The 13,766-nt window shown below is 43.2% G+C and overlaps 1 protein-coding gene across 1 annotated transcript in view; it reads right to left on the reverse strand.

The window, feature by feature from the left end:
* The window catches only part of CLMP (CXADR like cell adhesion molecule), a 95,697-nt gene that overhangs the window by 21,371 nt on the left and 60,560 nt on the right, over positions 1-13,766 (reverse strand). Inside the window, exon 3 of the mRNA XM_073903875.1 lies at positions 703-860. Within this exon, the coding sequence (XP_073759976.1) occupies positions 703-860 (158 nt within the window). The remainder of the gene's footprint in view (positions 1-702; positions 861-13,766) is intronic.

Below are 13,766 nucleotides of genomic sequence, written 5' to 3' on the forward strand. Positions count from 1 at the left end.
GCTGAATGCAGCCAAGGCAGACAGGAGCTACTTACTTCTCACTCTCAACAGAGACCAGCCCTGTGGATCATCGGGAGCAAAGCGCTACGAGTTCTGCCCAAAAGCCCATAAGCACCAATGGACCTCAGCATCCTGAGCACAGAAGACCCAGGGCCAGATCCTTCATTTTCCAACCCCAGAACCAGTACCAATTCTTTTGCTGGCCAATTATATATGTGATAAACATTTTCAGTCATGTCCTGCATCATATGTTGTTTGTCATATTACATGATCTCAGAGCTTGAACATCATGATTTTGTGCAAAGCTTAAACATGGGCAGGTGGTAATGGTCTCAGGAGGAAGAGGAACAGGCTTCCGAGTATAGATTTGGGGTTCTGGCCACTAGGCTTGGGAATCAAGCTACTGCATCTTAGCTCCCTTCTTGGGAAAGACACTAATAGCACAGATTCCTTCCTTGGGCAAATGATAGGTGGCTTTCTTGCTCGCCCAAAGAACACAGAATCTCTTAAGACCCAAATACCATTCCTTGTTTATAATTTTTGTCTCTAGAGTCTTTCAACTATAAGCCAGATGAAAGAGCAACTCTGACCCTTTCCGACCCTACAGAAAACTGGCGGACTGACGAAAGACAACTGTGGGAGGATGAGGGGAAGAGCAGGGGTTGGGGCTGGGGGGAGGGCTCTGGCCATTTGTATACTTACCACTTTTTGGTTCCCTTCATTATCGGTGAGCAGCCATTCGATATCCAGGGTGTCTTTTTCTGGAAGCCCCAGTTGATGGTGACAGGGCAAAGTGACCTTTTCTTCTGCCACTCTCTTGATCTCGGTGTGAGTCCCCAAGGTTCCAACAGAGTAGGAAACTGGAAGAGGAGAGCCTCTAATGAGTAATGTAGAAATGCATAGCTATGTGTGGGAAGCAAATATTACAACAAATAATTCCTGGGTGTTCCTGTGGGCAAGGGGCAAATCAAGGAGTTGGAAGAATCCTAGACCAGAGGTACCAGAAGTCCTGGAACCTCCCACTGGCTCCTCCTTTAACTGAATTCATCATTATCTTCTTTAGCCCCCCGAACTATACTCTTAGCAATGCCTGTCTTTCCTGCCTTTTTGCGTTTTTATGGATGATGAAATTACTCAGGTCAACAATTGTGTGTGTGTGTTTTTTTTAACTTTCTCTCCTTTACCAGCACCGACTTGCAAAAGGACAGAAACCAAAGGAAAGGCAGGGGTTGGCACCCTCCCCAGAACAGGCTCCAAATATCACTTCACCCCTTGAGCCACCTTAGAGACAGCCTACCCCCACAGACTGACAGGTAAGTGCAGGATGCCTCGGGGAATGAGTGGGATTTTATAGGCCGTTCCTGCTTTTCTTAGGTACACTCATCCTCTGTTCCTCCAACTTCTGTCTTCCAGTCTCTATAGTCTCATCCCACGTGGCTTCAAAATATGAAGCAACCCTTCCTATCCAAAGTGAAATTCCAAGTTACTACATTTGGATCCCGTCCCTCCACCCATCCAGTATCCCTTTGGCCAACAGGGAATCAAAGGCTCAGATTTAGTTGAAATGCCACTTTGGCTTTCTTTACCTCTAATTTTCATCTTGTTCCAGGAATGGTATCTTGTCAGCAAGCCTAGGGTCCAGACTCGCTCACCTTCTCTCCTTCCTATTCATTTCGGACACCGTGGACTATGAAATCCACGGTGTTAAATAACCTCGCCTGGATTCTAGGTATGATGTGTCTGGCATTAACGTGTGCTCTAAGATCCTCCTTTGTCTCCTTGCACATAATAAAGGAGGTCAGCATGAAAAGCCATTCACAATGTTCCAATGCTACATTCACAAGGTAACAGAATCATCCAACCTCCAAGTTGGAACAGCCCCAAGTGTCAGGGTTTCTGGTGAAGTCCTCTCTCCTGAGGAGCACTCACTCTGCCACTTCAGAGGGTTTTAAGCCTAAAGATCAAGGATCATGGCTCACAGAAGCACATAAGCTACCTTTCGTATTCCCTGTTCATTTCCCAAGATAGATTAGCAGTAAGTCTGTAGAAAGGAAAAGGACCTGAAAGGAGGAAGAAGGGAGCAGGGGAGACTGTAGTTCCCTCTAAACAGGGGGGCAGATTGGGTTGACACTGCAGGGTTGGACCCTCAGAGGCATCCACCCTAAGAGAAGCAGCAGGTGGATTCCCAAGCTCCATGGCAAACAAAGGAGACCACAGAGATCTGTGGGGCATAAGAAAGGGCCTTCAGAACCAACAGGAAAAGCCCTTCATAGGGTCTTACTGACATTCCCAATAAGGTTTCTGTTATTTCTGTTTAAAACTTGAAACTCAATAAGAGTGGCCACCATTTAGGGAGTATGTCATATGGTTTGGCTGTACACTGATTACTCAACTCTATGAAGAAACGGTGATTATCCAAATCTATGGATGAAACCTAAAGAGGAGCTTAGCAATTTGCTCAAGATCACCCAGCTAGGAAAGGACAGAGCAGGGGCTCAACCCCAGATCTGTCTCACTGCAAAGCTCATACTCCAACAGCCATGCTATGCTGCTTCTGCCCTATGTCTTATGTGGCTTTCTGGACATGTGGTTCTCCCATTAGTCTGTAAGCTCCTTGAGATTAGGTACCAATTCACCACTACATTCCCAAAGCTCTCAGCGCAGGGCCCCTCACACTGCAGGTGCTCAATAAACAGTTGTTGGATTGACTTAAATTTAACCCATGTACTTGTTTCACCCATGAGCAAACCGAGGCCGAGGGATAAAGGAGTTGCCCTGAGGTCCTACAACTCCTTTAAGGCATAACCCATATAAAACCCATTCTCCCTCAGTCCCCATAAAGCAGCTATAGAACAGCAGGGAGATTAGCCAGTTTGCATTGCACCAAGCTAAGCTTCGAAAAAGGAGCTATGGTTTCTACCCCTGCTCACTTTCCACTGGATACAATGATCAAATGAAACCAGCATCCCATGCCCCTGGCGAAGCCAGAGAACCCAGCACCAATTTGGTGCATACAGTAGGCGCTATACATTAAATAAATAAATGCAAAGACACATCTATGAAAGTTGCCAATTTGAGCCACTAGAGGGAATCACAGGCTCAGATTTAGTTGATGTCCCAAAAGGGAAGGAACACAGTGGTGGGTGGTGTGCTTTGCCAGAGTACCACATTCTATTTATACTGTAGCCAGAATTAAATACGGCAGTGCAGGGAGGGGGCCGCCCAGTGAATACAAATGACTTTACCAAGGCAGGGAAACTCAAGATCAGAGTGCATGCACCTCTAGTCTTCCCTGAACCTCAGCTCCCCAGACTTCAGGGGGTCACTGGGATCCCTGAAAATTTCTCAAATTTCTCCTTCTGTGCTTCCCCCCCCACACACACACCTGTGTTCTGTAGCCTAAGCAGACAGGGGCCTGGGCTCTGTATAGAATTCTCAGGCTTGGCAATGGGTAAGGGGGCTGCCAAGCACATGTACCCGCTGTCTGGTGGATGAGTGGGAAGAGCTAGCCCTGGGCTCCCAGGCATTAAAGGGTTCATCTTTGTTAAGAAAGACCGTAAGAGATCATCAAAATTTAACTTAGGAAGAAATTACAGCTCAGAGAATTGAAACATTAACAGAACTGCAAGTAAGGAAATACAGCTGATCCTTGAACAATGCAGGGTTATTGGCACCGGCCCCCCCTCGCAGTCCAAAATCTACATATAACTTTTGACTCCTCCAAAACTTAACTACTAGGAGCCTACTGTGGACGGGAAACTTTACCAATAACATAAATAGTCAATTAACATGTATTCTGTATGTTATGTACATTGTATACTGTATTCTTATAATACAGTCAGAGAAAAGAAAATATTAAGAAAATCATAGGAAAGAGAAAACACATGTACAGTACTGTACTATAAGAAATGCACATGTAAGTGCATCCACACAATTCAAGGGTCAACAGAACTCTTCACGGGGTGTCTGAGATGCGCCCTGCACTTGATGGTGGGGGAAGGTACTGGAAGGTAGCAGTGGTGCAAACATTCTCTGTGTGCATGTGCAAGATTCAGTCATGGAAGCCTCCAGCTCTCCCTAAGGGAAGGCTTCTGATACAACTCAGGCACGTAACACAGGCCCTTTGAGAGCCTGACCTTGGGAGAATTACCCTCCCTGAGCCTTACCGTTCTCATCTGCAAAATGGGAATTAAAGGAGACACTGACTAAGGCACCCAGCACAGTGATTGCACATGGGAGTCTCCCTGCTAAAATGTCAGTTCCCTTCCCTTGCTTTTCTCTACGAGAAGAAGGGTTGTTTTATTTTCTCAGATGAGATCATCATTTTCTCAGCTGAGTTCAAGATTTTATTCTCTAAAGGACATTTACATTTACTAAAGCTTTTCTTGAGCCTTTAAGACCTTCAATGAGTTGGGCAAGGGGTAACTTTTTGTTTTTCAGCATGTATACTTTTATATAATCGAGAGAAATAAGACACATATTTTGAAGATAAGGCTATTGAGAAGATAATTGTACATTTTATTTTATTTATTTTTTAAAGATTTTATTTATTTATTTTTAAAGACTTTATTTATTTATTTATTTGACAGAGAGTGAGAGAGAATACAGGCAGGGGGAGCCGGAGAGGGAGAAGCAGGCTCCCCGCTGAGCAGGGAGCCCGATGCGGGGCTCGATCCTAGGACCCTGAGATCATGACCTGAACTGAAGGCAGACACTTAACCAAGTGAGCCACCCAGGTGGCCCGATTTTATTTTTCAGTAATCTCTACACCCAGTGTGGGGCTTGAACTCACAACTCTTGAGATCAAGAGTCATATGCTCTACTAACTGAGCCAGCCAGGTACCCTGATAATAGAAAATTTTTATTTTTTTTTAAGATTTTATTTATTTATTTGACAGAGACAGAGAGCACAAGCAGGGGGAGTGGCAGAGGGAGAGGGAGAAGCAGGCTCCCCGTGGAGCAGGGAGCCCGATGAGGGGCTTCATCCCAGGACCCTGATCGAACTTTTCTCAGTGGACCTGTTCACCTACCTGAATGGGAAGAGAATTTTCTTATGTTTCCCTTTACATATCTAGAAAGCCTCATGAGAATCAAAATCATTGAATGTCCGTCAGAAAAATAAAAAGGATTTTGGATATTTTTTTTTTTTTAAGATTTTATTTATTGGGCACTTGGGTGGCTCAGTCAGTTAAGCGTCTGCCTTCAGCTCAGGTCATGATCCCAGGGTCTTGGGATCAAGGCCCGCATCTGTCTCCCTGCTCAGCCAGGAGCCTGCTTCTCCCTCTGCCCCTCCCCCCTGCTCGTGCATGTGCTCTCTCTCTCTCCCTCAAAAATAAATTTTAAAAAAGATTTATTTATTTGAGAGTGAAAGAGAGTGAATGGGAGGGAGAGGGAGAGAGAGTCTGAGGCAGATTCCATGCTGAGCACAGAGCCTGGTGTGGGGCTTAATCCCACAACTGCAAGACCATGCATGACCTGAGCCGAAACCAAGAGTTGGACGCTTAACTGACTGAGCCACCCAGGTGCCCCAGACTTTGGATATTTTTAAATCAACTTCTCTCATTTTACAGATCAAGAAACTGAGGCTTAGAGAGAAGTGACTCACCCAAAGGCCTCTTGATTTCTAGACTAATTTCTAGAATTTTCTACATAAAATTCTGTAGGGGTGGTGTGTGTGGGTACGTGCATGCGTGTGTGCATATGTGTGTGTGTGTGTGTGTGTGTGTGTGCAGAGGCATGTGCCTTCCTGACTGTTTCTGGAACACAATCTGCAATTCAAGAGATGGCATGATGTAATAGAAGGAGCATGAACTTTGGAGTCAGATCAACAGAGATTTAAGTAGTGCCTGTTAGTCCAATTAATTTCCTGACCACTCTGGGTCTTTTTTTCTTCCCTGTGAAATGAGAAGAAAAACATCAGCCAGGAAAGACTGTTGTAAGATCATATATGATGTATGGAAAGTGTGTAACACTGACGCTCAGGATACAGGACCCACTCACCACATGGTTATTATCATTCATAATTGTACATACTGTACTTCCAAAGACAAGGAAAACCAGAAGAGCATGCTGAGGAGGTGAAGCAGGAGGGTGAGGAGTTTGGAAGTCATTTTGCTTGATAACCGTTAATATTTGGCCATATTTGCTTTGTCTCTCTCTCTCTCTCGTTTTTGCTGCTGGTTGAAAGTAAGTTACAGATAACATGACATTTGACCTCTAAATGTTTCAGCAAGGACCCCCCTAAAACTAAGGGCCTTCTTCTACACAACCGGAACATACCACCACACCTAAGAAAGTTAACAGTGTTGTATGAAACGTCATTTTCTTAAAAAATATATTTTTTATTTTTAAGTAATCTCTACACCCCATGTGGGGCTCAGACTTATAACTCCGAGATCAAGAGTTGTGTGCTCTACCGACCGAGCCAGCCAGGCGCCCCTGGAAGATCATTTCTGACAAGAGTGGCTGAGGAAGGCTCTGATGACAAGTGGGATTGAATGAGTTCTGGAAAGACAGACAAGTGCTTTTCCTGTACAGACCTGAGGTGGTGGAGGGACAACTTCAACAGAAGGCAGCACTGTCTTCTCCTGTCCCCTCTTTCAAGCTCCCTCACTGTGAACAAGGAAAGTTTCTCTAGTTCTAGAAGTTTCTTTTCTGTATATTTTGCTTTCTCAGCCCCATCCCCAGAATCTCAAGGGCTAGCTCCCTTTTTGAGAGCTTCAGAAAAGGAAAACCACATTCACTGTGAGCCATTAAGCAATGAATGTTCTAATGTCTTCTCAAATACAAACCTGTATTTGGTATTTAGAGACAGCCTACAGCTAACGCAGCGAAGCTTGCAGGTTATCAGTGGAATTTCAGACATCTGAGAATCGGCGCAGTGCCTTCTTGTTCCGCCCCAGAGGTGAGTAATTTGTTCCTGGAGTCCCTAAATTTGGTGGTGTGGGTGTGCAAGGACCGAGGTGGCAGCCTGAGAGGTGGGCTTCAGTCAGGGGCCCAGATATTAGGCTTCCTCCCCTCCCCAGTCTGTTGGTTTTGGAGAAGGGGGAAAGAGAAGCCTGGGGAAGGAAAGAGGAAAAGGGAGTGGGGAAGGGTTGAGGGAGGGAGGCGAGGAAGCAGGGGAGCTAGAGGTGGTAGGACAGGGGAGGAGAACAAGAAAGAGCCTCACACTGTAAAAGACCGTTAAAGAGGTCTTCAGACTAAACCCAGGCTGATTACAAACTATCAAGTCACCTCCCCTCCCCCTCTGTGAAAACTGTCTGGTACGTACGTATTTATCCACATCAAAAAAGTGTATTGAGATCTTCCCCTGGTACAGCACGGGGAATGCAAAGTTGGTAACCATCTCTCTTCGCTCAAACCATGTGAAACCTCCTGATGAATAATGCCTTAGGTTTGTTTAGCTCAGCTCGCTCAAATGCATTATCTCATGTGAGCCCATGACTACATAGGAGCGAATGTCATCACCTGTGTTTTAGAGAAGAGAGACTTGAGGACCCCACAGAAGTGGTAAGGGGATTCAGAAGAGGAAGATCACCAAAGTGATCAGGGATGGCTTCATAGAAAAGGAAGTATTTCACCTGGGCCTTGAAAAACAGATTGGAATTTGGGCAGTTATAAATGAGGGGATGGCATTCCAAAGATTGGAAATGGCAGCGTGACTGCTTAGCCTGACCTCAGTACTTGACAGATTGGAACATCACCTTGGACCCTTGGTCATGACAAGTTCACACGGCTGATGGGTGGCACTGTGGGGACGTGAGCCCATCTCCAGTTTTTATTTGAGTCTCTTTCCCACACCAAAGGTCATTGCCTTTGCCTTGAAATTGGCTGGTGGGGAACATAGAGACCACATTGATTAAATGTGCATGGCACAGAGCTGGGTAGCGGAGCTGGTCTGATTGGACACACTTAAGATATATAATTATCTTGCTAGCTGGGATCCTGAGCCAAAAGTGAGATGATGTTTAATACAAACAAATGTTAGAAGTTACAGCTAGACACAAGCACAGAGTGGGGAGCTTTGGAGGACCTGGGGCTCTACAAGATTTATATTAACCACCAGTGTGATACGGTTGCTGAAAAAACCAACAAGAGCCTGGGCTGCGTTAAGAGAGGCCTGATGTCCCAAATATGGAGTGTTGCAGTTCCATCGTATTTGGAACTAGCCAAAGGAGCACATCCGAAGCATCAGAGATGCTGCATGCTGAGAGGAGCAGTGACAAGCAGGTGGGAGCTACAGAGTCAGAGGGAGAGGCAGGCTCCCCGCCGAGCAAGGAGCCCGATGCGGGACTCGATCCCAGGACCCTGGGATCATGACCTGAGCTGAAGGCAGACAATTCACCGACTGAGCCACCCAGGCGTCCCTGTTGATAGACTTTCTAACAGTCCTGCCTGATAAGAGAATGAGCTTGTATCATTTAGTGAACTTTCCATTACTGGGGTCATTCACGTGGGGGATATGTCAGGAGCTGTAAAAAGGATCCTTATACGTGGATGATGAATCAATATGTAAAGTCCTTTCTAACTACAATATTGTATGAAATATTAATCGATATCTTCATATTCAAGGCACTGTCCTAGTTGAATGGGATGCAAAGTATTAAGATACAAATGTACACTATTATCTGTCAATGTGTTTTGTCACTGTCAGTCAGCTCTTACAGAATTGATACAAATGATCTCATTCTGTTTCATTGTGAACATTGCTTTTTAAAGATTGTTGAAGTGCCTTTTAAAAGAAGTAAAAGGAACTAACCCAAGCAGTTACAGCACTTCTTTCCTATCTGTGGATGTTTTAATCCACAAGGGGGCAGAATTTACTTATTGAGGATTAGCCATGCCTCATCTTTAATGCAGTTCTTATATTAGTAAGAAGGATTATTATTGACAAAGAATTATAGGTGACCTTGGATTTAAGCTTGATAAGCACTTTGTTGCCATTTGTGATTATATACTAAATTTCAAACGACCCACATTTAATTTTCAAGGGCAACAGAAATTGGAAAATACGGTCAGACATTTGAGAGGGACTTTACCAAGGCAATAGAAACATAACACTATTTTAATAGCTTAAATTCACTGTTTTCACTTTTTCCAACTGAAATGGATGTTTACTCTGAGACCAAAAACCTCATTTTAATTGCAGAATTTATTATGAAACAAATCAATTACTCAGGTGCTGTCAAGAATTGTCTTAGTAGACAGTAAATAAATAAAAAAAAAGACAAAGGGAAGGAAAAAATCCATCACAGATGACTTAGAGGGACTGAGGAATCAGCAAAAGAATCCTCCAGGTCCTTTCAGTCTTGATTTTTAGTCTTGGTTCTAGGCCAGTCACTTACAGAATTACAAAATCCTGGGATGTTCTGGTTATATGGAATCTACAATCTCAAGCTTGGGAAGGCCTACGGAAGGTCACTGTCTTGCCTTCTGGACAATTTCATATTTAAAACTCAACTGCTGAAACGTATGAAATGGTTCATATTCTCTTATCATTGAGAATCTGAAATCACAGCAACATTGTTCCAAGACATTGACACTTTTGTCAGTATCAAATTTTTTATTATTGTATATCATGAGATACTTAGGGATAGTGACTTCCCTAGAATGTCTTAAAACAAACACCTTGTCCTCAATGCTTCAGACTCTGGTGCCACAAAAAGGAACATTGACAAAATAGTTGGCACCCACAGGAGAGTAACTCGGAGTGCTCTTTTGTTCAATGAATACGAGTGGCATTCCTGCTACCATACTAGGTCCTGCTGGAAACAAAGATCAGTGACATTGTCTTTTGTCTATGAAGAGATCACAATAATAGAGAAACAAACAGGCATTCAACAAACCCAGTTTAAGGCAGCGTGTGATCAAGATCAATGTGAGGGTCAGGAAGTGGTAAGGGGATTCAGAAGAGGAAGATCACCAAGGTGATCAGGGATGGCTTCATAGAAGAGGAAGTATTTCACCTGGGCTTTGAAAAACAGATTGGAATTTGGGCAGTTATAAATGAGGGGATGGCATTCCAAAGACTGGAAATGGCAGCCTGACTGCTTAAGCTGACCTCAGTACTTGACAGATTGGAACATCACCTTGGACCCTTGGTCTTGACAAGTTCCCACAGAATGGTCAGTAATCTAATGTAAACTGCACGTGAGCTGTGTCACAGCCCTACAGACTGGGGGTTGACTATGTAACAGTAATGTTTTATCCTGATATCTTTAGTAATAATTGTCAGGGAAAGGATACTGACGTGGTCCACAGGGATCAATCATCCCGCTGCTCAGTTATCCCTCAGAATTCTGTTCTCAGGAATGTGCTAGTACATTTTCCATACATGGGTTCATGTTCACATAGGCAGGAAAACACACACATACCTGTGCAGAGAAGCGACAAGCATGCCTGTGTCCGTACACAGATCAGACAAGGTGTGCCTTTGATTCTGAGACGCTGAGAACTAGATGCCTCACTAACCTAGTTCATTGACATGTCTATTTATAGCCTCTGTCTCATTCCAAATGCTAAGTCTCTTTCTAAATCTAAATCTTTTATTACCTTCGGCGGGGAGGAAATTAAAAATAGACACAGACTTACTACTGAGAGTGCAATTGTCAGTTTTTAGGGATACATGACAATGGAGAATTGAGATCATGCTGATAAAAATCCACTGATGAATTAAAGCATCAATTCATCCTTTATCTATCCCATCTGCCATCCTATAAAAACTAATAACAAAGAGAAGATGATCTTCAAAGAGAAGATCTCTTTCTCCCTCAGTCACCTCTTCTAGGGTTAGAGAGTTGAGCCATGATACTTTGAAAATGAATAAAGAAAAAAATTCAAAGTGGAGTTGGGAAGTTCTAAAGTGGACGTGCTCATGCAGGTACCACTCCTCGAAGTTTACTTTACCTACCCCAGGAGGAAGAAGGAAGGTTTTCTCTTTGCCCAGCAACAACCCCAGCCAATGAGAACCACCACAACTCAGCCAATGAGAAGTCTCCACAACCCGGAATTCTCGCTTTTGTGCAATGGACTTTCCTCTCAAACAGCCCCTCCGAACTTCCTTCTTTCCACCATAGAAGAACACTCCTCACCTTGTTCTGTGGACTTGCCTGTGGTTCACCATGGTTTGCATGTCCCAAATTGTGATTCCTGTGCTATTCCTTGATAAACACATTTTGCAGATAAACTAACTGGCTATTTTATTTTCAAGGTTCACAAAACAAACAAAAAGAATCAAGGAAGCTGTATTTTCTACTCACAGGGAAATCACTTCCTACATGAGAAAAATGATAATAGACATTTGCCATCCAATATATTTTAAAACTCCTGTATAGAAACATTTATTAACAATAGCCAACAATTTCTGAATGCCTGTTATGTGCAAAGCATTGTGCTACTTGATTTATATTCATTTCCCTTTTTCTTTTCTTTTTTTTTTTTAAATAAGCTCCACGCCTAGCATGGAGCCCAGTGCAGGGCTTGAACTCATGACCCTGAGATCAAGATCTGAGCTGAGATCAAGAGTTGGACGCTTAACTGACTGAGCCACTGGGTGTCCCCATATTCATTTCCATTTTTTATCCTCTTAACAATCCTGTAGGGTAAGCACTATTATTGCCCTCATTCTACAGACAAGACACTGAGACACAGAGAGATTAATTTGCCCAAGACCACAGAATTAGTAAGGAGTGGTGCCACAGTTCAAATCCAGCCATTTTAACTCTAACATCCATACCCTTAATGGTATATAATACTGCATCCCAGTACATATATTGAACAAAAATTTCATTGATCTAGTGTTATGCTAGTATTCTTGTGAGTTCCCTCAAAGCTTTTCTACTGTTGGTGACATACAGAAATGCTTCTTAATCTTTACTTATGCTCCCATTTTTTGCGTATAAATAAACTCACACTCTACTATTATTTGGAACATATTAAATACTATGATTAAGCAATGGCATTTTAGAGTATGCTTTTAAAAAAACTAGATATGAATAGAATGCTGATCAAAAGAAGGTACACAAAAGAGTACATACATATGATTCTATTTATATAAGGTACAAAAACAAAACAAAAAAATTAATCTATGCTTTTGGAATTCCAGAGAGTTGTTACTCTCAGAGGAAGAGATAATGATTAGAAGGGAAGGCTTCTAATGTGCTGACTATGTTTTATATCTTGATTTGAGTGCCTGTTTGGACATGTTCATTTTGTGAAATTCATCAAGCTGTACACTTGTGATTGTGCATTTTATGTATTTATACTTTTTACTAATTATCTATTGGTGCATAACAAACTGTTCCAAAACTTAGCAGCTCAAAACCACCAACATATCTTATCTCAGAGTTTCTGTGAGTCAGGAATCCAGGCACAGCTCAGCTGGGTAGCTCTGGCACAGGGTTTCTCAGGAGGTGGAATTAAACTGTTGGACGGGACTGTGGTCTTATCTGAAAGCTCAACTGAGGTACAGCGAATCCACTTGTAAATTTACAATGTAGTTGTTAGCAGGTCTCAGTCACCACATGGGCCTCTCCACAGGGCTTCGTCACCACATGGCAGCTGGCTTCCCTCAGGGTGAGTGATCCAAAAGGGAGCACAGGAAAGTGCCTAAGATGGGAACTCAGAGGAGACATCTGTTGCCATATTCTATTTGCTATAAGTGACCAAATAATTCCAGCCCACATTCAGGGAGAAGGGGCTATGAGGAGGAATCATTAGGGACAATCTTAGAGGCTACCTATCCCACTCCAAAAAAGCTTTATTTTTTTTAAGAAATATTTAGTTGAAACTTTTTTTAAAAAGATTTTATTTATTTGACAGAGAGAGATACAGCAAGAGAGGGAACACAAGCGGGGTGGGGGGCTGGGAGAGGGAGAAGCAGGCTTCCCGCCGAGCAGGGAGCCCAACGTGGGGCTCGATCCCAGGACCCTGGGATCACAACCTGAGCCAAAGGCAGATGCTTAACGACTGAGCCACCCAGGCGCCCCAGTTGAAACTTTTTTTTAGAGATTTTATTTATTTATTTGTCAGAGAGAGAGCACAAGCAGGGAGAGTGGCAGGCAGAGCAGGCAGAGGGAGAAACAGGCTCCCCGCTGAGCAAGGAACCCGATCCAGGACTCGATCCCAGCACGCTGGGATCATGACCTGAGCCGAACTCAAACTCTTAACCGACTGAGCCGCCCAGGTGTCCCAAAAAAGCTTTAAAAATTACACAATAACGTCCTCTGCCTCTCCACTCACAATAATAACCACTGTCGTATAGATTTAAAAATGCTTTAAGAACTCACTAATTTTTTGGTAATCACAACATCCCTCAAGAGTAGGTTGATGGCATGATTTTTTCATTCTGTTTTATGGAAGTGTAATAATAAGCTTGATCTTATCACTTTTATATTTGCATAACACTTTTCAGGTTTCACAATTCTTTCCCATCTGTATTTTGAGTTTTGTTATGCAGAATAAGTGGGAACTATAGTTTAGTGTTAGTTTATCTGAAAGTACTATGAAAATTATAAAAACATTTTATAATATTAATATCTAGCATTTATTGAGTGCTTACCATATGCCTGTACTGGGGGTGCCTGGGTGGCTCAGTCGGTTAAGAGTTCAAGGTTTGGTTTTGGCTCAGGTCATGTTCTCATGGGTCGTGAGATCAAGCCCCATGTCAGGCTCCGTGCTCAGCAGGGAGTCTGCTTAAAGATTCTCTCCCTCTGTCCCTCCCCCAACTCACACAAGCTCTCTCTCTCTTAAATAATCTTTAAAAAACA

This window comes from Callorhinus ursinus, unplaced genomic scaffold (genome assembly GCF_003265705.2).
Source record: "Callorhinus ursinus isolate GAN/ISIS: 27379988/994484 unplaced genomic scaffold, GSC_fseal_2.0 scaffold19, whole genome shotgun sequence".
NCBI lineage: Eukaryota > Metazoa > Chordata > Mammalia > Carnivora > Otariidae > Callorhinus > Callorhinus ursinus.